At 46.1% G+C, this 25058-nt stretch overlaps 1 protein-coding gene across 3 annotated transcripts; it reads left to right on the top strand.

Annotated features, from left to right (window-relative positions):
• The first annotated feature begins 4100 nt into the window (after window positions 1-4100).
• Window positions 4101-18792, top strand: LOC131818784 (protein FAM170B-like). 3 transcript variants are annotated; one of them, XM_059153444.1, is made up of 2 exons: window positions 4101-4577; window positions 17770-18792. In XM_059153444.1, exon 1 carries the CDS (start codon window positions 4214-4216, stop codon window positions 4550-4552), a length of 339 nt encoding a protein of 112 aa, XP_059009427.1. In that variant the 5' UTR covers window positions 4101-4213; the 3' UTR covers window positions 4553-4577; window positions 17770-18792. The 3 variants fall into 3 exon arrangements, with proteins under 3 accessions (XP_059009427.1, XP_059009426.1, XP_059009425.1); XM_059153443.1 differs by lacking the exon at window positions 17770-18792 and adding an exon at window positions 8478-8703 and having other exon boundaries at window positions 4102-4577; XM_059153442.1 differs by lacking the exon at window positions 17770-18792 and adding an exon at window positions 8468-8703 and having other exon boundaries at window positions 4109-4577.
• Window positions 18793-25058: the final 6266 nt, after the last annotated feature.

The following is a 25058-nucleotide window of genomic DNA, read 5'->3' as shown; positions in this document are numbered from 1 at the left end:
ATTCTTCTCCCGTTTGCCAGCTGGAAGCAGCACACATTTATAACAGAAGAGATAAGAACTATAAGATTCTCTCAATTGATGCAGAAAAAGCATTTGACAAAACACAGCATTTTTAAAAAAGATTTTATTTACTTATTTATTTATTTATCTGATAGAGAGACACAGTGAGAGAAGGAACACAAGCAGGGAGAGTGGGAGAGCGGGAAGCAGGCCTCCCGCTCAGCAGGGAGCCCAACATAGGGCTTCACCCCACACCCAGGGATCATGACCTGAGCAGAAGGCAGACACATAATGACTGATCCACCAAGGAGTCCCAAAACACAGCATCCCCTCAAGATTAAAACTCTCCAGATTGTAGGGTTTTAGGGAAAATTTCACAATTTCATAAAAACCATCTATGAAAAGCCCACAGTGAATATCATTCTAAATGGGGAAAAGCTGAGAGCCTTTTTTTCTTTCTTTCTTTCTTTCCTTCCTTCCTTCCTTCTATTTTTATTAACATATAAGCCTTTTCCATAAGATCAGGAACACCACAAGGATATCCACTCTCACACTGCTGTTCATCATAGTACTAGAAGTCCTAATAACAGCAATCAGACAACAAAAAGAAATAAAAGGTATTCAAATTGGCAAGGAAGAAGTTAAACTCTCTCTCTTCACAGATGACATGGTATTTTATGTGGAAAACGCAAAAGACTCCAACCCCTGATTACTAGAACTCATACAGCAATTCAGTAATGTGGCAGGACACAAAATCATTGCACAGAAATCAGTTGTTTTCCCATTCACTAATAATGTAACTGTAGGAAGGAAAATTAGGGAATAGATTCCATTTACTAAAGCACCAAAATCCCTTAGATACTTCAAAATAAACCTAACCAAAGCAGTAAAGAATTTATACTCGAGGAAATATAGAACACTTATGAAAGAAATAGAAGAAGACACAAAAAGATGGACAAATATTCCATGCTCATGGATCAGCAGAATGAACATTGTTAAAATGCCTATGCTGCCCAGGGCAATCTATACTTTCAATGCCATCCCAATCTAAAACCAATGACATTTTTCTAAGTGCTGGAACAAACAATCCTAAAATTTGTATGGAACCAGAAAAGACCCCAAATCACCAAGGAAATGTTGATAAAGAAAAACAAAGCTGGGGGCATCACATTGCTTGATTTTAAGCTTTATTACAAAGCTGTGATCACCAAGACAGCATGGTACTGGTGCAAAAATAGACACACAGACCAATGGAACAGAGTAAATGGCCCAGATATGGACCCTCAACTCTGTGGTCAGATAATCTTCAATGAAGGAAGGAAAAATTATTTAATGGAAAAAAGACAGTCTCTTCAGTAAAATGGTGCAGGGAAAATTGGACAGCTACATAGAGAAGAATGAATCTCAACCATTCCCTTACACCATACACAAAGATAAACTCACAATGGATGAAATACCTCAATATTAGACAGGAATCCATCAAAATTCTAGAGAAGAACATAGGCAGTACCTCTCTGACATCGGCTACAACAACTCCTTTCAAGACACATTTCCAAAGGCAAGGGAATCAAGGCAAAAATGAACTTTCAGGACTTCATCAAGATCAAAGGCTTCTGCACAACAAAGGAAACAGTCAACAAAACAAAGAGGCAGTCACAGAATGAGAGAAAATTTTTGCAAATGGCACTACAGACAAAGAGCTGATATCCAAGATCTATAAAGAACTCCTCGAACTCAGCACCCAAAAGACAGATAATCAAGTCAAAAAATGGGCAGAAGACATGAACAGATACTTCTCCAATGAAGACAAAAAATGGCTAGCAGACATCGCTGGGCGATGAACATTTTTTCACATGTCTGCTAGCCATTTTTTGTCTTCATTGGAGAAATATCTGAGGGTTGCTGGGGGAGGGGGGTTGGGAGAAAGGGGGGTGGGGTTATGGACATTGGGGAGGGTATGTGCTTTGGTGAGTGCTGTGAAGTGTGTAAACCTGGCGATTCACAGACCTGTACCACTGGGGATAAAAATACATGTTTATAAAAAAATAAAAAATTAAAAAAATAGTTCATCATCATTAGCCCTTAGGGAAACTAAAATCAAAAATCACATTGAGATACCACCTTACACCAGTTAGAAAGGCAAAAACTAACAAGGCAGGAAACAACGAATGTTGGAGAGGATGTGGGGAAAGAGGAACCCTCTTACACTGTTGGAGGGAATGCAATTTGGTGCAGCCACTTTGGAAAACAGTGTGGAGATTCCACAAAAATTAAAGCTAGCTACCCTATGACCCTGCAATTGCACTACTGGGTTTTAACCCCATCCCAATGTTCACAGAAGCAATGTCCACAATAGCCAAACTATGAAAGCAGCTGAGATGCCCTTTAACAGATGAATGGATGAGAAGATGTGGTCCATATATGCAACGGAATATTACTCAGCCTCCAGAAAGGATGAATACCCAACTTTTGCATCACTATGGATGGGACTGGAGGATATTATACTGAGTGAAATAAGTCAAGCAGAAAAAGTCAATTATCATATGGTTTCACTTACTTGTGGAACATAAGGAAGAACATGGAAAACATTAGGAGAAGGAAAGGAGGACATTAGGAGAAGGAAAGGTAAAGTGAAGGGAGAACTGGAGGGGATATGAACCATGAGAGATTGTGGACTCCAAGAAACAAACTGAGCATTTTAGAGGGGAGGGGGTGGGAAGAGTAGGTGAGCCTGGTTGTGGGTATTAAGGAGGGCACGAATTGTATGGAGCTCTGGGTATTATACGTAAACAATGAATCTTAGAACACGGCATCAAAAACTAATGATATATGGTGACTAACATAACACATTAAAAAATAAAAGTAGTGGAAAAAAAGAATACTACAAAGATGTTCAGTGTCACTACTGTTGTTCAACTTAGTACCAAAAATTCTATCCTCAGCAATCAGATAACAAAAAGCAATAAAATGCACCCAAATAAGCAAAGAAGTCAAACTCTCATTCTTCGCAGATACATGATATGTATGTAGAAAACCCAAAAGACTCTATCCCCAAATTGCTAGAACTGATACAGGAATTCAGCAATGTGTGTGTATATTTAAAGATTTTATTTATTATTAATTAATTAATTAATTAATTTGTCAGAGAGAGAGAAAGAGAGAGAGATAGAGGGAGAACACAAGCAGGCAGAGTGGCAGGCAGAGGCAGAGAGAGAAGCAGGCTCCCCACTGAACAAGGAGCCTGATGCGGGACTCTATCCCAGGACTCCGGGATCATGACCCAAGCCGAAGGCAGCAGCCCAACCAGCTGAGCCACCCAGGCGTCCTGTGTGTGTATATTTATATGTTGAATATTATGGTGTATACATATGTGTGTATATATGGCATATATACTCCCAGAGTACTTTCCCGTTCAAAGGAGGAAAGAGAAGAAAGTGAAACAAAGACTTTGTGTGAAAGAGGCCCAGTAAGGGCTTTGAGCCAGGTGGACCCAGGTTAGAGTGTGGACCCTGATACTCCCTATCTGGGTGGCCTTGGGCAGACCAAGCTCTTGCGCCTATCTGTAATAGAGCAGCTGTAATACAGCCTAGGTGGGAGGACAGTGTCAGGATTCAGTGGGCTGGTCCATAGAAAGCCCCCAGAGCCCTTTTACAGATTTCAGATGGTTCAAGGCCAGCCTGTGTGTGTGTGTGTGTGTGTGTGTGTGTGCGCGCGCGCGCTTGCCCATGTGTTTTGGGGTGGGGGTGTGTGGGGCAAATCTTCTCCGTGCTCCCTGTGAGGGATTCCCTGCAAGCCCACCACACACAGCTCTGCCCCCTCTCAAGAAGTTCCCTGACCTCAGCTCTGTCCTGGAAGCTGGTCTCCCCCTTCTGTTGGAACCCTAGGAGTGAAGCCTTTCAAACACCTGACGCAGAGGCCCGCGCTGCTGCAGTGGATGGGGGACTGCCTATGTTGGTCTTTGGCCCATATATTCAGAAAACATTAACTTAGCACCTTGAGCTTCTGTGTGTTGCTGGGCTCTCCGTCAAGCCCAGTGAAGGTGGGGAGGAGCTTCCTTAGGCCCAAGGGTAAGAGATACCGAATCAAAGACCAAAGAGGGAGGCCTCGCCCAGCTTGAAGAAGGTGTGAAGGAAGCCCAGATAAAACGTGTGTGGTTAGCAAGCAGAAGCCAGAGAGGCATCTTGTGAAGGTGAAAGTGCCAAAGCATTACAGCATGTCTGTGAGGGCAGTGGTGATAGTGGCCATAGTGGTGGCAGTGGTTGTGGTAGTGGCTGTGGTGGTAGCTGCCGGGACCATGGGATCAGAGTCCACGGAAGAGAGGATGAAGGCGGCGATTGCAGCAGCAGTGAAGCCAGGACCAGAGAAAAAGAAGCCATGGCCGCAGCAGCCGCGGCAGCTGCACCAGGGGCAGCAGAAGCAGCAGCTGCGCCAGCGGCAGCAGCAGCGGCAGCAGCAGCGGCCGCAGCAGCGGCAGCAGCAGCGGCCGCAGCAGCGGCAGCAGCAGCGGCAGGCGCAGCTGGGGCAGGTGCAGCAGCAGCGGCCGCGGCGGTGATAGTAGTGGTGGCGTTGGTGCCACGGTGAGTGGGGACCAGAATTCCCTCCTGCGTGGGTGAGCCGGAAGGCGTCAGGGGGCGGGTCTGCACGCTGGGGCGGACGCGGGGCTAGGAGACCCTGGGTGGGGCCAGAGAAGCCAGTCCTTAGGTCTCCCTGGCGCCAGGGGTCGCGTCCCAGCAGGTGAAGGGTTTGGTGCACGGATGTGGCGCAGGTGAGGTGGGGTGTTGAGCCAGATCCACGTCGCTAAGGTATTCATTGCCCACATGAAGACACTGAGACAGAGAGAGGCTGATGTCACTCCAGAAGTAAGCAGAAGCAGCCCCGCTGGGGTTACAACCCAGACAGCAGGACTCAGGGCCCTGGCACCCAACAGAGTGTGTAAGACCTCTTGAGTTACCCGCATGTACGTGCCATCTTCAGTAACCCAGGGTGTGCCTCACCTTCGTCTGCCTCCCAGGTGCGTGGGTGGGGCGGCAGGTGTTACAAATCCGGGAGAGAGCCCTAGGATACTCTGTCACCACCCCTGGCCTCGCCCTGAAGATAAAGTTTAGAGATGATCAGGAATGGATGTTAGGGATCTCGGAAGGGACAATTCCTGTGTTGGGGACTGGTGGCTTCTTTAGCCTTTAAAACCACAAGTGACTCTTAATCTCACAAAACAAACTGAGGGTTGCTGGGGGGAGGGGGTTTGGGAGAAGGGGGTGGGATTATGGACATTGGGGAGTGTATGTGCTTTGGAGAGTGCTGTGAAGTGTGTAAACCTGGTGATTCACAGACCTGTACCCCTGGGGATAAAAATATATGTTTATAAAAAATAAAAAAATATATATATATATATAAAAAGAGGAAGCAGAGTGACTTTGAGAGGTTGCAAATGACCTGTTTAAGGACCTCTGCTCAGGTAAGGTCGCCCTGCCAGAACTTGCTTAGCTTTGGCCTCTGAGTCTGTGGGGAGGTGTTCTTTTGATTTTTTAAGAGAACTCAAAACTCTGATATATGTTAACTCTGGTTTTTAAATACTGGCAACACTTTAGTCATTAAAAAGTCTGTGGGCATATCTGAAAGTGCTAGTGGGGTCCCACATGGGATGTTTGGAGCAGACCTACAGAAGTGGGGACACAAGGCTTGCAAGAGCCAGGCCACACAGAGGAGTTTCATAAATTCCAACATAGAAGTAGAAAGTACTGAGGATGGCAGGTGAGCAAGACCACTCTGACTCCTTAAGGGGCTCTGCTTTTCTAATTTTTTTTTTTTTTTTTAAACACGGTGCACAGAAGTCTGTGTTAGCTCTGAGGCCTTCCTCTCCCTGCTCTCTCACAATCTGGTCCATCTCAAAAAGCCAGGCTGCAGTCCCAGGAATGGGCTCATCTCCCTCTTCCCCAGAACCTTGCTGTCACCAGCAGACCAGCCTGGTGCTTGCAAGAAACCAGGGCTTCAAGTTGGCATTTTCCTTCCCTGTGGCTGGCAGATGGGCTTTCTGTGACCAGAGCCCGTGTTGTGGACAAATCTGATTCTGAAATAGGTGTGATATGGGGAGGGGAGACCCCATTCCCACCCTCTGAGGTCTGTCCCCATCAGAGTACTCTTCCTCCCTCCTTACTGGCTTCCTTGCTGCTCACCAACAAAGGCAAGCTTGGAGTGAGAGGGGAAGCAGGACTTGGCTTCCTTCCTCAATCTGGCAGTCCCCAAGAAGTCAGGAGGCTGGCTTTCCAGCAAGGACTCAGGAGATGGGGTGACAAACCTTTCTTCCACACCAGCTCTGTCTTGCATTGAGGCAGCCATAGTGCCACATCTTGCTGTGGTGTGAAGCTGTTGAACCCAGCCAGAGGTGAGCCACATCCTCTCATGCCCTCCCACACACCGGGACACCAGCTAGCCCTCCAGGTCCACAGCTCCAGGTCCCTGAGCTCCTGCCTTGGACTGGTCTGCCTGTGCTGAAAGGAGGTTAGAAGTAAGTAGTCTTTGCATGATGATGCTTTATTAGCCCCTCTGGGTTTGTATGAAGCCATTCAGAGCAGGTGGGAAGCTTGGTTCTTTGATGGACCAGAGTGTGAAATGGCTGTTTCCTGCTTCCTTGTACACATTTTCTTGCCCTGCAGAAGTGTTTCCACGTGCAGGTCAATAATTGTGAAGAAACCCCGTTTTAGGAGTGGGGTCTGGGCAGAGTGCCCTGACCAGGGAGCCAGCCTTAAAGACCATGCTTGGGATCTTCATGTGCCTGGAAATGGGAAGCTCAGTGCAGCCCCCAGAGGGGCCTTTCCAGGTCTAAGCTTCATCTCCCTTTTCTTCAGGATAATGGACAGATATTCTATTCCCTGCAAGGGGTTTCCAGTAGTGAGCAAAAGGGCAGGATGCTCAGAGGTGTGCTGGCACATCCAGGACACACGATGCCAGAGCGGGCAGGGGGCAGGCACTCCTGACTTCTACAGTCCCTTGAGAACCCCTGCAGGGCCTGCCCCTTCAATGCCTCCACACATCACATGGTCCAACAGACACTTTTGTGGGGTGCTTGTTTGTACTTTCTGAACTCAAGGTCTAAGTAGCCGATGTCAGATGTCTGGGTCATGCTCTCTTCGAGTTTTGCTGTCCAAAGTGGGGTGCACTTATGGAGAATCACTGATTTAGAACATGGTAGGGGCCAGAGCCCAGGACACTAGTTTAATCTCTTTTGGAATGGCAGAGAGGTTCTGAACCCCGACTGTGGTGATCCAGTAGACCTACAGACTTGTTCTCGGGGCTCAAAATTCTCCCCCAGGATTGAGGATGATTTCTACAGGAGTGTCTGGTTCTGGATTTTCCTTGGGTCAAAAGGAGATGTAACCAAGAGTTCTTGAGCAAAGGGTCTGTCCCAGACTGTGTCAAGATCCTTTAGGCACTGCTTGCATGAAAAGGGGAGTGAAGGAAAGAAAGCGCCCTTCCAGCTTTGGGTCCAGCTGAAGCCAAAAGAAGTACCAGCTCATGGCCACTTTGATTTGGGTTCTGGGTCCTGTCAGGGGTGCCCTCAGTGTTGTGGCTCTCTATGCCCACCCTTCCTTTGCCCTGTGTGCCTGTCCATTTCCCACCAGCGTGGATAACAGTTTGCTGACCACAGAGAGTTGTTCTTAGGTCATTGTTCCAAAGGTCCGTCTGTCTGTCTATGCAAACACCTGAAAACTTCTGGAATTCTTTGGTTTCTTTTCTTCTCCAGTTGTTCCATCTTACTGGTCATCCTTAGGGCCATCCTGTCCCTGCCTTTATTATCCCCCGTGCAGAACTGGATGAGGGTTAGGAGCGGTTGCTTACAGAAATGCCAGTGGTGTGTGTCAGTAACAGAACAGTCATTTAGAGCCATCAGGTCTCAGGGCCGCGTGTTCCAGACTCACAACAGGTACTTTGCATCCATTCCCCTCCGACCTTCCCAGAATCCAGCTTGTAGGTGACTTATCTCCCTTTACAGGTGAGGCAGGTGTTGGCACAGGCCAAGGTGGTCATGGAGCCCAGTACTTTCCCCTGCTCAGGCTTGGCATGGCTCTGTTGCCCTGTCACATGACAGAGGACACGAGGCTGGGCCATTCTGCGATCAGCCAGGCTCTGTGTACTGGGGGTGCCTGGGCTGGCAGAAGGCCATAGATGCGAGACAGGGCACGCTTGCCTCACTTGTGATGAACAGATGCAGCTTGTGGCTAGGCCTGTTCCGTAATCTGTCATGAATGAGAAGTTACGCAGAGGGCAAGGAAGACCTCTGGTGCATTCTGCGGGTTTCCTGTGCTTATTCACTAGCGGCTCCCTGACTTCCTCTGTGCTATCAGTTCCGCATACAGCAGAGCTCCTGTTCTCTGCATGAGGCTGTCCTCCAAACTCTAGCAAGAGTGACATTTGGGTGCAAATACTCTGACACTCATTAAAACTCTCCCTTTGAAAGGCTTCCTTCGAGACTCGCCAAGAAACCCCTCAAGGTGGAAGACATCATGAAGCTGCTGTGCTGCATCGCTGAAGGAGATGAAAGAGAAGGGGAGCTTGGAACAAGCTGTGGGTGGAATGATCATTGGTCAGGTTGGAGGCCCATCTGGAGCTGCTGTTTGTAAGCCTTGCAGGGCAGCCAACCTTGGGGGTGTTGTAATAAAAGACTTTGAAACCACAGAGACCTCACAAAGTCTCTGTCCTGTGGGACATGTTTGCTGAGTTGCAGTTGCTTCTGTGATATGATCTTTGTGTCCCTAATTCATCCTATTGAAAACACGGGGGCACCTGGGTGGCTCAGTGGGCTAAGCCTCTGCCTTTGGCTCAGGTCATGATTTCAGGGTCCTGGGATTGAGCCCCACATTGGGCTCCCTTCTCTGCAGGGGGCCTGCTTCTCCCTGTCCCACTCCCTCTGCTGTGTTCCTTCTCTAGCTGTTTCTTTCTCTGTCAAATAAATAAATAAAAATAACTTTAAAAAGAAAACATATAGAAATGGCTAGCAGACCCATGAGAAACATGTTTAATATCATTAGCCATCAGCGAAATTCAAATCAAAACCACCCTCGAGAAGCCACCTTACCCCAGTTAGACTGGCAAAAATTAGCAGGGCAAGGCACCTGGGTGGCTCAGTGGGTTAAAGCCTCTGCCTTCGGGGTGCCTGGGTGGCTCAGTGTGTTAAGCCTCTGCCTTCAGCTCAGGTCATGATCCCAGGGTCCTGGGATCGAGCCCCGCATTAGGCTCTCTGCTTGGCAGGGAGCCTGCTTCCTCCTCTCTCTCTCTCTGCCTGCCTCTCTGCCTACTTGTGATCTCTCTGTCAAATAAATAAATAAAATCTTAAAAAAAAAAAAAAAGCCTCTGCCTTCAGCTCAAGTCACGATCTCAGGGTCCTGGGATCGAGTCCCGCATTGGGCTCTCTGTTCAGCAGGGATCCTGCTTCTCCATTTCTCTCTGCCTGCCTCTCTGCCTACTTGTGATCTCTGTCTGTCAAATAAATAAATTAAATCTTAAAAAAATTTAACATGCAGGAAACAGTGTTGGAGAGGATATGGGGAAAGAGGAACCCTCTTACACTGTTGGTGGGAATACAAGTTGGTGCAGCCACTTTGGAAAACAGTGTGGAGTTTCCTCAAAAACTTAAAAATAGAGCTACCCAGATACAGATGTAGTGAAAAGAAGGGCCATCTGTATCCCAAAATTTATAGCAGCAATGGCCACAGTTGCCAAAATGTGGAAAGAACCAAGATGCCCTTCAACGGATGAATGGATAAGGAAGATGTGGTCCATATACACTATGGAGTATTATGCCTCCCATCAGAAAGGATGAATACCCAACTTTTGTAGCAACATGGATGGGACTGGAAGAGATTATGCTGAGTGAAATAAGTCAAGCAGAGAGAGCCAGTTATCATATGGTTTCACTTATTTGTGGAGCATAACAAATATCATGGAGGACATGGGGAGATGGAGAGGAGAAGGGAGTTGGGGGAAATTGGGAGGGGAGGAGAACCATGAGAGACTGTGGACTCTGAAAAGCAATCTGAGGGTTTTGAAGGGGCTGGGGGTGGGAGGTCGGGGGAACCAGGTGGTGGATATTAGAGAGGGCATGGATTGCATGGAGCACTGGGTGTGGTGCAAAAACAATGAATACTGTTACACTGAAAAGAAATAAAAAAGAAATAGAGCTACCCTATGGCCCTGCAATGGCACTGCTGGGTATTTATCCCAAAGATACAGATGTATTAAAAAGAAAGTCCATATGTACCCCATTGTTCATAGCAGCAGTGTCCACAAGATCCAGACTGTGGAAAGAGCTGAGGTGCCCTTCAACAGCCGAGTGGATAAAGATGTGGTCCACATATATAACAGAATATTACACAACTATTGAAAGGATGAATACCCAACTTTTGCCTCAATATGAGGAGATTATGCGGAGTGAAGTAAGTCAAGCAGAAAGAGCCAATTAATATATCGTTTCACTTACTGTGGAACCTAAGGGAGAACATGGAGGACATTAGGAGAAGGAAAGGGAAAGTGAAGGTACGGGGAATCAGAGGGGGAGATGAGCCATGAGAGACTGTGGTCTCTGAGAAACAAACTGAGGGTTTTAGGGGAGGGGAATGGGGATGGTTGAGCCTGGTCGTGGGTTTTAAGGAGGGCAAGAAGTGCATGGAGCACTAGGTGTTATATGCAAACAATGAATCTTGGAACACTGCATCAGAACCATGAGAGAGTAGACTCTGAAAAAACAATCTGAGGGTTTTGAAGGTGGGGGTCGGAGGTTGGGAGAGCCAGGTGGTGGATATTATGGAGGGCACATATGGCATGGAGCACTGGGTGTGGTGCATAAACAATGAATTCTGTTACACTGAAAAGAAATTAATAAAAAGTTAAAAAAACTAATGATGTATTCTATGGCGACTAACATAAGACAATTTAAAAAATAAATCTTCTTAGAAAAAAAAAAAAAAGAAACGAAAACACAGGCTTCTGAGTGTGAAGGTCTCAGAAATGCAGGGCATTCTTGTAATTGGTATGTGAGTGATGCAGACCTGGAGGGCGCCTCTCCCTTCAGGAATATGTCCCAGCTTCTGAAGACATCAGGGTGTCCTGGGTCTTGGATGGTCTCCTTCCCCTGTCACCATTACATGTCACTGCAGAAGGGAAGCAGAGAGGAAGCTGGGAGTTGCTGAGCACTGCCTAGGAGCAGATTCTGTCTGGCCATTTTATGAGCTCATCCATGGAGACAACCCCATTCTGAAACCAACAGTCTAATGCAGAAAAAGCAGCAAACTCTTCTAGGATGGTCATCCCTATCCCCCGTTTTTGCCACCTGCTTCTACTTGAGAGCCAGTTTTTGTATATGAATGGAGGTTTGGCAGATTTTTCCCATCATTTCTTGAAGCTAGGAAGGGTTGCCTCCTTTGTCTTAGGAGTAGGGAGGATTCTGGTGTGGTCTCCCCCTTGGGCCAGGTGGCATCAGAGAGCGGGCTGCTGTGTGGGTCTGACGTGAGGAGGGGCTGGATTACACCTCCTGTGAATTCCCTCACATGGACCCTGCAGCACAAGGGAGTGACAAAGGCATGGTCTGCTGCATTGGGCTCAGCAGATACCTCACTGAATGCCTGCTCTGTGCTGGGCAGCCTGTGCTGGGGACGTGGGAGAGCTCACAGCACTGCCGCAGTCCTCCCATGAGCACAGGCTGGAGAGGTGACTGCCTGTCTGCTTCTGTTTCCAGCTCCCGGCATGACTTCCTGCCCTGTTCTGCCTTTCTGTGGCAGGACTGGCGTTCAAGGACGTTTCATGATGCAGAGCTCACACTGGGGAGTAAATCAGTGTGTGGGCGGCCCCAGACCTTCCACCTGTACATGTCCCTTTCCCACCTGTGAATTAGGGAGTCCTGACTTCAGCCTCTCACCATCCAAGGAGCATCCAGTGAGGGAGGAGAAGTGGCCATGGCCTCCTTCCTCAGTGACATTCTACATCTTTGTCCCCCAGCCCCACCTAATGTGTTCAGGGGAGGGCTTGATGGGCTCATTTATCCTAGAGCTGTTCCCAGATGCCATAGTGGGAGCACATATCTTATTCAGATTCTGTCAGAGCTGGTAGAGAACAGGACGTCTGCCAGGAGAACCCGGGGTTTTGCTACCTGAAGCCACTAGTCATGGGCGGAGCATCATTTTATCCAGAAAACCAGGGAATTTTCTTTTGTGCAAAGAGCTAGTAATTTGCTGGTTGATATTCCTGGTGACTTTTTGCATGAAGTGTTGTTCTAAATCAAATATTGGTTTAGTGCATATGAGTGTATCTCTTGTTGGCAAAGAGTGCTTCATGGGTGTTGTGGGGAAAGTTCAGTAAAATTTGTAAATGACTGGTTTTCCCTCCCCGAATCCTTCCTTCTTTTGGAACAGAGGGAAGGTGACCAGGGGCAGTGTTCAGTCTCCTGGGCCCGATGCTGGCCTGGGCTCAGCCCCAGGGGAGCCGTATGTTTCCAGAGGCCTCCACACTTGGCTTCCTGAGTGGGTGCAGGTTTTACTGCCTGTTGGCAGGGTCCAGCCCATAACAGGGTTCTCTCTGGCCTGGGTTCTATTCTCTCAGATAAACCTTTAGTTTTGCAAAAGTAGTAGAATTACAGACACATTGGTGACTGTGCTGAGAATGCCCAGATATCCCTCACCCAGTTTCCGTAATGTTACCACCATGGTGCACTTGAGAAAAGTATGAAGTTAACACTGATGGATTACTATTAACTGGTCTCCAGGCTTTATTTGTACTTTTCCAGTTTAGGCATTAAGATATTTTCATTTGTCTTAAGATCTTTCCCAGAATCCAGCTCAAAAGATCACAATGCATTTAATCCTCAGGATAATCTCAGGATTAATCCTCAGAAACTGCGACAGTTTCTCAGACTTGGCTTGTTTTATGATCTGGGTACTGTTGAGGAGTACCGGGCAGGTATTTGTAGAATGATTCTCCTTTTGGGTCTGTCTGATGTTTTCTCATGCTTAGCCTGGGGTTGTGGACCCCCAGGAAGCATACCACAGACAGAGGCAGAGCACCTGTCTCATAGTGCCATTTTAGGGACATGTGACACCCACAGTCCTCCCTGGCGATGCCCAACTTGATTACATGGTGAAGGTGGTCTTTGCCAGGTTTGTCCATTTTTTTTTAGCAGCTTATTTATTTATTTATTTATTTATTTTTAATTTTTTATTTTTTATAAACATATATTTTTATCCCCAGGGGTACAGGTCTGTGAATCACCAGGTTTACACACTTCACAGCACTCACCAAAGCACATACCCTTTGAAGTCAATGTCTCCCCTTTCCACACTCTGCTCTTTCAAAGAGAGTCCCTAAGTCTAGCTGGGCTGCATCTATTAATATCTTATCATCAATATTTAATAATCATGAGACTTCTCAGGATATACCTCTTGCATTCTGTGTGGTAGCAATGAACTGTCAAGAGGTAGCCACTGCTCCTTTATTTTTTATTTCTATTTAAATTCAATTATCCAACAAATAGTACATCATTATTTTCAGATGTAGTGTTCAACAATTAATCAGTTGCATGTAACACCCAGTGCTCATCACAACCTGTACCCTTGTTAATGCCCATCACCTAGTTACCTCACACCCTAACTACCTCCCCTTTAGTAACACTCCATTTGTTTCTCATAATTAAGAGTTTCTCCTGGTTTGCTCCCTCTCTTTTTTTTTCCCCTGTTCGGGTTTCACTACCTTCCCTTATGTTTCTCTGCACTTTTATAGCCCACATATGTGTTAAACCATATGATATATGTCTTTCTCTAATTCACTTATTTCATTTAGCATAATACCCTGCAGTTCCATCCATGTGGGTGTAAATAGTAATATTCATCTTCTCTGATGATAATATTCCATTGCATATATATGTATGTATGTGTATATATATGTATACATGTATACATGTATACATATATATACACACACACACATTGCTACTATGAACATTGGGGTGCAGGTGCTTTCATTTCATTACATCTGTATCTTTGGGATAAATACCCAGTGGTGCAATTCCTGGGTCATATTGGAGCTCTATTTTTTTTAAATTTATTCTTTTGTTTTAATTTTTAATTTCTTATAAACTTATATTTTTATCCCCAGAGGTACAGGTCTGTGAATCGCCAGGTTTACACACTTCACAGCACTCACCAAAGCACATACCCTCCCCAATGTTATTTTCAGCATAACAGTATTCATTATTTTTGCACCACACCCAGTGCTCCATGCAATCCGTGCCCTCTATAATACCCACCACCTGGTACCCCGACCTCCCACCCCCTGGCCCTTCAAAACCCTCAGATTGTTTTTCAGAGTCCATAGTCTCTCATGATTCACCTCCCCTTCCAATTTCCCCCAACTCCCTTCTCCTCTCCATCTCCCCATGTCCTCCATGATATTTGTTATGCTCCACAAATAAGTGAAACCATATGATAATTGACTCTCTCTGCTTGACTTATTTCACTCAGCATAATCTCTTCCAGTCCCGTCCATGTTGCTACAAAAGTTGGGTATTCATCCTTTCTGATGGGAGGCATAATACTCCATAGTGTATATGGACCACACCTTCCTTATCCATTCATCCGTTGAAGGGCATCTTGGTTCTTTCCAGTTTGGCAACCGTGGCCGTTGCTGCTAGAAAACAAAGAGGCAACCCACAGAATGGGAGAAGATATTTGCAAATGACAGTACAGACAAAAGGTTGATAACCAGGATCTATAAAGAACTCCTCAAACTCAACACACACAAAACAGACAATCATATCAAAAAATGGGCTGAAGATATGAACAGACACTTCTCCAATAAAGACATACAAATGGCTATCAGACACATGAAAAAATGTTCATCATCACTAGCCATCAGGGAGATTCAAATTAAAACCACATTGAGATATCACCTTACACCAGTTAGAATGGCCAAAATTAGCAAGACAGGAAACAACATGTCTTAGAGGGGATGTGGAGAAAGGGGAACCCTCTTCCACTGTTGGCGGGAATGCAAGTTGGTGCAGCCTCTTTGGAGAACAGTGTGAAGATTCCTCAAGAAATTAAAAATAGAACTTCCCTATGACCCTGCAATTGCACTCCTGGGTATTTACCCCAAAGATACAGATGGAGTGAAAAGAAGGGCCATCTGTACCCCAGTGGGGCTTTTTTTTAACTTCTTTGGGAACCTCCATATCATTTTCCAGAGTGGCTGTAACAGATTGCCTTGCCACCAAGAGCATAGAAGGTTTCCACTTTCTCCACATAGTCTCGAACATTTATTGTTTCCTGCTTTATTAATTTTAGCCATTCTGACTGGTGGTGGTATCTCATTTTTAATTTCGATTTTTATTTCCCTGATGCCATGTGATGTGGAACATTTTTTCATGTGTTTTTTGGCCATTTCTATGTTTTCTTTTGAGAAATATCTGCTCATGACTTCTGCCCACTTTATTTTGTTAGTTTTTTAAAATTTTTTATTTATTTTCGACATAACAGTATTCTTGACTGGATTATATTTGTTCTTTAGGTGTCGAGTTTGAGAAGTTCTTTATAGATCTTGGATATAAGCTCTTTGTCTGTAGTGTCATCTGTAAATATCCTCTGCCATTCTGTAGGTTGCCTTTTAGTTCTGTTGATGGTTTCCTTTGCTGTGCAGAAGCTTTTTATATTGATTAAGTCCCAATACCTCATTTCTGCTTTTGTTTCCTTTGACATTGGAGATGTCTAGGAAGAAGTTGACATGGTTGAAGTCAAATAGTTTCCTGCCTATGTTCTTCTCTAAGATTTTGATGGATTCTTGTCTCCTATTGAAGTATTTCATCCGTGTTGAGTTTACCTTTGGGTAGGGAAAAGAAAATTATTCATTTTCATTCTTCTACATATGGGTATCCAATTTTCCCAGCACTATTTATTTAAGAGACTATATGTTTTCTATTGAGTATTATTTCCCGCTTTGTCAAAGATTAGTTGACCATAGAGTTGAGGGTTCATTTCTGGGCTTTCTATGCTGTTCCATTGGTTAATGTCTTTGATTTTGTGCCAGTACCATGCTGTCTTGATGATACTAGCTTTGTAATATAGTTTGAAGTCAGACATTCTTTTTTTTTTTTTTAAGATTTTATTTGTTTATTTGACAGACAGAGATCACAGGTAGACAGAGAGGCAGGCAGAGAGAGAGAGAGGGAAGCAGGCTCCCTGCTGAGCAGAAAGCCCGATGCGGGACTCGATCCCAGGACCCTGAAATCATGACCTGAGCCGAAGGTAGTGGCTTAACCCACTGAGCCACCCAGGCGCCCTTGAAGTCAGACGTTCTGATGCCCCCAGCATTGGCATTCTTTGCAACATTCCTCTGGGTGTCCAGGGTCTTTTCTGGTTCCATACAAATTTTGGGATTGTTTGTTTCACCTCTGTGAACAACGTCGATGGTATTTTGATAGGGATTGCATTGAATATATAGATTGCTCTGGGCAGCGTAGACATTTTAACAATACTTACTCTTCTAATCCGTGAGTGTGAGATGTTTTTCCATCTTTCTGGGTCTTCCTCAATTTCTTTCATAAGTGTTATGTAGTTTTTAGAGTACAGATCCTTTACCTCTTCGGTTCAGTTTATTCCTAGGTGTCTTATGGTTTTGGTGCAATTGTACATGGGATTGGTTCCTTAATTTCTATTTCTTCAGGCTCATTGTTGGTGTAGAGAAATGTAACTATTTTCTGTGCATTGATTTTGTATCCTGCTATGTTGCTGAACAGCTGTGTAGGTCCTAGAAAACTTGGGGGTGCCATCTTTTGGGTTTTTCCATGTAAAGTATCATGTCATCCTGGATGAGTGAGAGTTTGACTTCTTCTTTGCCAATTTGAACTTCTCCTATTTCTTTTTGTTGTCTGATTGCTGAGCCTAGGACTTCTAGTATTCTGTTGAACAACAGTGCCACTGCCCATTTAGATAGGGACCCAGCTCACCATCACCCACAGGCTCACTCATCCTTCTTCATTCCTTTCATCTACTGCTTGCTCCCTGAAGGCACTTGAGTTGGAGACACCTGCCCCAGGGCACCTTCCTGTAGCAAACCTACATCCCACCTGCTCAGGAAGAACTTTCCATTGACATAGGGCCTCAAGTCCCAAAATCATATGCCTTAAATCGATCATAAATTTACACTTCAAAATAATGCCCTTTTTGAGGTGACAGGAAGAGAAATAGTTGAGTAAGCTCTATTTTATAGTTATCATCATACCACTCTGGAGGGCTGGCAAGAAAAACAGTTGCTTCCAGAGTTAAGGTCTCTTTTTCTGTCCACAGGGTACTTTAACCATAGGATTTCATTGCAGATTACCAAAGTTCGGAGGCAAAGTGCATATTATGAAGAAAACTCAGCCTCACCACTGAGATGATTCTCCTTGCAAATTCACTGGGTTCTCAGCTCTGTCCTTTAAGATGAGTTTTGTGGGAAGCGGGAAACCTGCAGACCCTGGAGAAGATTTCTGTTCTCAGAGCTGTGCAGTGGGAGATGCTTTGTGCTGCGTCTGTGAGTGCACAGCTTAGGGAAGGGCATCTTGGGTGTCAGTTATCTGAGCCAAATGGAACAAGGACCCCAGAAACCCTTGCCCCCTGCACCAACGGGTGGAGCAGGCATGAAGCAGAGCCCAATCTGGCCTGTGTGTGAATGTGCTCACTCGTCATGGTGGTGGACGTGCTTCCAGCAAGAGCATACATTGAACCAACTAATTGAACCTTCCTTGTTTTCTAGGCGGGGGGTGTTGGGAGCCTCTTAAGTACATGGATGACAAGCAGACACTTCAAGCCAATTCCTGAGACCATAATGGAGCTGCCGCCTGATAAGAAGCAAAAGCTCTATAATGAAACCATGGCCATCCTCGAGCACCTGAAGTGGAGGGACACTGAAGACCTGACCACATTGGTCATGCACAGTGAGGCCCTTGAAGAAGCAGCTGCTGACCATGGTGGAAAAGTGCCTCAAAGGCTGAAGTCCAGTACATTGATTTCAAAGCTATTTCTAGAAAGCAGGGGTTTCATTTAGATGATTCTCCACAGGGTGGTGGGCCATTTAGATGGTTTTCTTAACTCATAGAGGTGATTGGGAGTTGGGGGAAGCCTCACCCATTCATTGCTCATGGGTTGGGTCCAACTCTCCCAGACCCAGGGATCACGGGGTCCTAGTCAGAGGTCCTGCCCTGATACCCACTGAAGTCCCTCCCCTGTCTGGCCTGCCTTCATTCCTGGGAAAAACCCTGGCCCAACTTCTGAGCAGTTTTGGGTCAGATGGAGCAGATCTTGCTGAGTGAAGTCAGTGTGGACTAGCTGGGTCCTGGGGTGACTGTAATGGGTGTTGGGCCTGAGAGGACAGGCTGGACCTCAAGTCCGGTCTCCCCCAGGAAGTGAAAACCCTTTCCTGGCTTTCCTCTCAGGCTCTCCTCTTGGCTCCTGTGGTTTTACTATTCTTACTTTGTCTTACATTGTCTGTGAAGAACTTAAAAAAAGAGAAATGGAATAAGAGTTATCAGTTTGCATCATTCCCATAGCTTTGCCATTCCAAACAATGTCCATGATGGAATACTGCTCCTACCCGGGTCCCAGGACCCCTACATTGCCCCAGCCTCAACACTGCGTTTTAGAGTCTACTCACTGGAATCTTCTTTAAAGAAATACTCTATATCAATTAGGGCTACTTAGTTGCCCTGCAAAGTGGCTACTATGGTGGCATGAATGCTTAATTCTGTCTTTTTAATTAAGCCCCATATTTTGTCCTTCATCGCATGTGAGACATTTTTTCATTGTGCATTTGTTTGTTTGTTTGGGGTCTTCCTTGTTTCAGAAGGTAGCTATACAAAGGCATGTCAGAGGCACTCAGTCTCAAACATTTGAGTGAAAGATTGCTGAGGGAAGGCCAGGAGGGATGAGCAGGCCGTGGTCAGAGGTGGAGTATGTAGAGGGAGGGTTCAGAGGCTAGAGATGGAGTGGTCCATCCTGGAAGTGACAGTCATCAGGTATGTCTGGGAGTGAGTGGAGTTGGGAAAGGAAATCACTGAGGCTGAGGAAGACTTGGGCAGGAGCGCAGGGAGCACATTCTGTGTCATGCTTCACGAGGAGCTGGACCCTATCCCAGGGGCCATGGGGCTGTAAAATCTCTGTGTCCAGCTTTGCCTTGCCCATGACCTTTTGGATAGACCCCGCCCTCCACGGGAGGCACACATAATTCCGGAGACGTGGCCACAGTCTCAGGCAGCACCTGCCCCCTCTCTCCCTCTCTAATCACTCTGTTTCCCTTCCACTTCACATGTGGGTTGGCTAGTAGCACCGACATCTGTTTTATATACATATAGATAACAAACACAAAATGTGTGGTAAGCTATGTTCCATCTTTTTGTTATTAACACACAAAAGCAAGAAAACTCCAAGTTATAGCATGTGCAATTCAGCCCATTGTTCAGCAAGTCATATGGCGAAAACATGGGACGGAAGGCAACAGACGTGTATCATCTCTGCCTTCGTCTGAAGAGCTGCCTCTGCAAGCAAGGGCCAGGGGCTCCTCTGGCCTGTGTGTCCCGGTCAATGCCAGCTGGCTTCCATCCATCCATCCATTCATCCATCCATCCATTCATTCCATTCATTCATTCATCAAATATTCTTTGAATTCCTGTCAAGAACCAGGAAGTGTTCCCTTACCAGGACAGAGGAACCAAGACAGGCAGAGGTCTGTCCTCAGGGAGGGAGAAAGGGTCAGGACATAGGTAATCAAAACACATGAGAAAGACACGATTATCACCTCCAGTTATGAGAACTCCTGAAAAGTAACAGGGTGATGGGATAAGAAGTGGAGCAGATGCCTACGACTAAGGATAAGGTGGCTTCACGAAGGCCTTTCTCAGGAAGAGACAGTAGAACCAAGCTCTGAAGCATGATGAAAATCCAGCAAGAATTACTGTGAAGAAGTAGCTGAGACAGAGGGAACAGTATGTGCAAAGGCCCTGAGGTGGGAATGAACTAGTGCTTTAGTGGAACTGCAAGAAGCCTGGAGTAGAGTGAGAGAGGGAGAGTTGGTTACGATAACAAGATAGCTAGGAGACAGAGGCATCAGGGTCTTTTAGACTTGTAGGGAGTTTGAGTTTTACTCTGGTGCTATTAGAAGACCCTAAAGCATTTGAAGTGGAAGAGTGAGTACTCTGATTTACATGCTTTTCTAAAGATTATTTATTTATTTACTTGACAGACAGAGACCACAAGTAGGCAGAGAAGCAGGCAGAGAGAGAGTGGGGGAAGCAGACTCCCTGCTTAGCAGAGAACTCGATGCAAGGCTTGATCCCAGGACCCTGAGATCATGACTTGAGCTGAAGGCAGAGGCTTAACCCACTGAGCCACACAGGTGCCCCTCTGATTTACATGTATATGGATCACTCTGCTGTTGAGGTAAGTGTGGATGGGGAAGCAGGCATATCCTGGTCTTAGAGGCCAGTTGCCCAAGCCAGGCAAGATGGCAGCCTGGCCAAAGTTGGCAGGATGGGGTGGTCACAGGGGTCAGATGTGTTTGAAAATAGGTGGGGACGGGCTGCCTATTGTCTTCTGAGAATGCAGACCCATGATCTTGGGTCCATGGTGGCTGACAAGGACCAGGGCCATGTAGCTGGGCAAAGATGTGAAAATACAGCTTCCCTGCTCTCTGCAGGTGAGGAGCCCCATCTGTGTCACTCCCCATGGAAGGCCTGATTTTCCTTTCCTGTCCCCTCACCTCCATGGTCATAAGCATAGTGACACACCACTGGCATTCTCCTGCCAGGTGGAAGTGTATGGAGAGGAAGTCACTGCCTAGGATTACACAGGACAAGGGGCACCTCAGGAGGACTCTTCTCGATAGACTGCATGAAGCATCAGGGTGTTAGCCAGCCCTTTCCAAAGTTTGCCTGACTGTCTTTCACCAGAGCTGGCAGAGGAAGGGTTGAGCTGCCCATACCAGAAAGGACACACATTCCCATGTAGCCTGCAGTGACATGGCTTTTCATCTTCATCATGAGAGCAGATTGTTGCCTTCTCCTAGAATAGGGGGAAACTTCACATGGCAGTATGCAGACCCCAGAAGCAGAGTGGAGCATGTGGGAGGTGAGGAAGGTCTGCCAAGAAGCCATGACCTAAGAACAGGAGAGTGTAGAAGTAGAAGTGGGCAGAGGGCCCTGGAGCGGACATGGCTGAGGGCTGTCCTGCTTTGGCTAAAGAGACCAGGCATTTCTATCTCTGCCTCCATCAGCCACTGTGTGGCAGCATGTGGCCCTGCATGGCTGAGGCAATCCTGGAAGGCTGGCAGCTGGAGGCTGAGTGCTGGCGACACCCCCGCAGCTGAGGCACTAGCACCTTCTACAGGGGCCTTGAGGGATGCATCTCCATGTCCACCACAGTCCATCCCACTAGCTCTGCCATGACCCATGTATAAACCAGCAGTTGGGGTTGTGCTAACATGACATCTTCCTTTCCCTAAAACAGGAATAGCCAAATGTCCATGACCATGAGCTGACAGCTATGAGACTTGGTAGGCTCTTTCTAGGCCAGAACCATAGGGACAAAGATAAATGGTCTTTTTCCTCCATCCAGATAGATCAGTATTATATATTGTCATTTGATATCTAATCCTTGTCAAATTTTCCCATTATCCTAGATACCTGTTTTCAGTCAGGATCCAATCAAAGTCCTTGCCTTGATTTAGCTTCTTTTTTTAAATTAATTTATTTTCAGCACAAGAGTATTCTTCATTATTTTTTCACCACACCCAGTGCTCCATGAAATCCGTGCCCTCTATAAAACCCACCACCTGGTACCCCATCCTCCCACCCCCCACCACTTCAAACCTTCATATTGTTTTTAAGAGTCCATAGTCTCTCATGATTCACCTCCCCTTCCAATTTATCCCAATTCTTGCACAGCAAAGGAAACAGTAAAAAAAAAAAAAAAAAAAAAAAAAGAGGCAACCCACAGAATGAGAGAAGATATTTGCAAATGACAGTATAGACAAAAGGTTGATAACCAGGATCTATAAGGAACTCCTCAAACTCAACACACACAAAACAGACAATCATATCAAAAAATGGGCAGAAGATATGAACAGACACTTCTCCAATAAAGACATACAAATGGCTATCAGACACATGAAAAAATGTTCATCATCACTAGCCATCAAGGAGATTCAAATTAAAACTACATTGAGATATCAACTTACACCAGTTAGAATGGCCAAAAATTAGCAAAACAGGTAATGACATGTGTTGGAGATTATGTGGAGAAAGGGGAACTCTCTTCCACTGTTGGTGGGAATGCAAGTTGGTGCAGCCTCTTTGGAGAACAGTGTGGAGATTCCTCAAGAAATTAAAAATAGAACTTTCCTATGACCCTGCCATTGCACTCCTGGGTATTTACCCCAAAGATACAGATGGAGTGAAAAGAAGGGCCATCTGTACCCCAATGTTTATAGCAGCAATGGCCACGGTCGCCAAACTGTGGAAAGAACCAAGATGCCCTTCAACGGACGAATAGATAAGGAAGATGTGGTTCACATACACTATGGAGTATTATGCCTCCATCAGAAAGGACATATACCCAACTTTTGTAGCAACATGGACGGGACTGGAAGAGATTATGCTGAGTGAAATAAGTCAAGCAGAGAGAGTCAATTATCATATGGTTTCACTTATTAAGGCTCTGTGTTCTAGGTGATCAGAGCTGTGGCTCTGGTCCTAACAGATACTACAAGTTCTGCTTGAGGGCTGGGTCCGAGTCCTGCTCACCTTTGTCTTTTTTAAGGATTTGTTCAGAATTATTTTAGTCACCAATAACAAACTCTTAGCGCAAATTGATCTAAGGGAAAGGATCCCCTGGTACATGTTACTGAAACTATAGTGGCTTCAGGTACAGCTGGGTCCAGGGCCCATTTGTTTCGGCTGTGCCCATCTCTTGGTCCTGCTGCCAGGAGCCTCTTCTTGGTTGATGGCAAAGGTAGCTAACTCAGCTATCCTGGTGGAATCCCATACTGGAGGTCCATTGGTCTGTCTTGGGTCACATGCTCACTCCTGCATCAGTGGCTGTCCAAGGAGAAGATTTCTGATCGGTCAGGCTTGTGTCATGGTCTCACTTCAGGATTAGGGGTTTGTCATGGACCAGTTTTCAGGGAGGAGGTGCTTTCCAAGGGAAATCCTGGTCGCTGGGCCGGCAGAACAGCAGCAACTCTGTGCAGATCATTTTTCTTGACTCCTTCCTCCCTCTCAGGGCCCCACTCAGAGGTCTCTAGGTCTGATTTACCTCCCCCCCTGGGTATTTCTACACTTGCTCCTTGTTCTCAGGAACTTGCCCCCTATTTTTCTCCTTCCCCTGGCCCATCATTGTTTATTCTTCATGTAACAGTCCGAGGGGCTCTCCTAAAACATATGCAGATCCCATACTAATTAAAATTCTTGATAGTGCCCCATTGCCCTTTGGGTGAAATTCATTCTTCTGAGCAAAGCATGTGTACCCCTTGGTGATCTAGCCCTCCCGCCCTGTCTCTCTCTGCTACATCCTCCCTCTGGGGCTTATGTTCCATGTTCCTCAAATCATCCAGAGTTGTCCTGTGCTTCTGCCTGGAATGGCCTTTCCCAGCTTCTCTGATTGGTAGACTTTTCCTTTTTAATATTCAGCTCAGGCATCTCCTTCTGCAGGAAGGCCTCTGGGACTTCTGTGAACAGATAGGAAGACCTTCTCATTGGTGCCCATGTTTGCTCACCTCTCTGAGCTAGGCTGATTCTGATGATCAAATGTTCTGGCCCCTGCTTGCCCTTCAGGTGCTTCTTCCCATCTACCCTCCTAGTGCCTAGCTTGGTACTAGGCCCAGTGATACATTGTGAGCAGTGGCTACTGACAAATCGGTAGACCCAGGGGAGCAAGGATCCTGGTGGGCCCTGCATGCCCTGGGCAAAACAGAGTTGCAATCTTCCTGCCTGGATATGTTCAGCCCTGGGTTTATATGCCCTTCCTCCACCTGCCCTCCCCACCATGAAGGGTTGCCCTCTAGTCACCTTATTGTAGGCCTGCTTTTTATTTTCTTCCTAGCATTTGCCTGGCTGTTGTTCTTCTGTGTGTTTATTATTATCTCTCTCCCAGCCCCCATGACTATGATCTGTCAGCTCCAACAGACCAAATTTCAGTACTGACCATATCCTAAGTACTGGGAACAGCATCCCACATTAAAGGGGATCAATAAATATTCACTAAATGAATGGACTCCAGGTCACCCTGAGTGGGCCATTTGATCTACCTTTGGGAAGAATTGCCATTGTTCCTGGGTTCAATGAGCCGATGTGAACTGTGAAGTTCCAGTATGGTTGGTGATCCTCTCCCCCTGGGGACACCTATCTACTCTAAGCCTTTGGATGGCAGAGGCTATTCCAGAGAAAGAAGAAATGCCTCATTCTAGGTTGGGCATCTCAAGATTTAATTCTCAGTAAAAGCACCAATAATGACAAAGCAGATGAATCTGCAGGTTGCAGTGGGAAGGGTGAGCTTTCTCAGTCCTGTCTTCCTTTTTGCTGAGCTGCTAGGCTTGCTCACAGTCATCCCCACCTTCACCATCCTCTCCTTGCAGACTTGGGTCTTGCCTTTTCTTTCCAGTCCTCTATCCCTGCTCTGCTCTCTTCCATTATCTTTTCCCCCTTTTCCCTTTCATCCTCCTCATCCACTGCACAGCAGGTGGCATACAGTATGTGCACTAGCTATCCACAGGCTGATTCCACTTACAACATTTTCCTTTTCTTGGGAATGAGAAGGAGATGCAAACCTCAAACACTTACTGATTATTTTCTTCTAGTTTCAAGGTTCCTGTTGCAGAGTATCTTGAAACTTCTGAGTCATGTGTTGGTTCTATTTGATTTGACTCATTTATCCATCCACTAATCAACCCATCAATGCATCAGTCTGTCCGTCCATCCATCCATCCATCCATCCATCCACCCATCCATCCATTCACCCATCCATTTATCCACAAACTCTTTCCACTATCCATTCACC

The sequence above is a fragment of the Mustela lutreola genome, chromosome 16 (genome assembly GCF_030435805.1).
Source record: "Mustela lutreola isolate mMusLut2 chromosome 16, mMusLut2.pri, whole genome shotgun sequence".
Taxonomy (NCBI): domain Eukaryota; kingdom Metazoa; phylum Chordata; class Mammalia; order Carnivora; family Mustelidae; genus Mustela; species Mustela lutreola.
Note: the sequence above shows the minus strand (reverse complement) of the source record. Positions and strands in the feature narration are given on the sequence as shown.

Bases quoted from the DNA above. Each gene is read 5' to 3' on its own strand.
- LOC131818784 (XM_059153444.1), top strand. From the start codon at position 4,214: ATGTCTGTGAGGGCAGTGGTGATAGTGGCCATAGTGGTGGCAGTGGTT.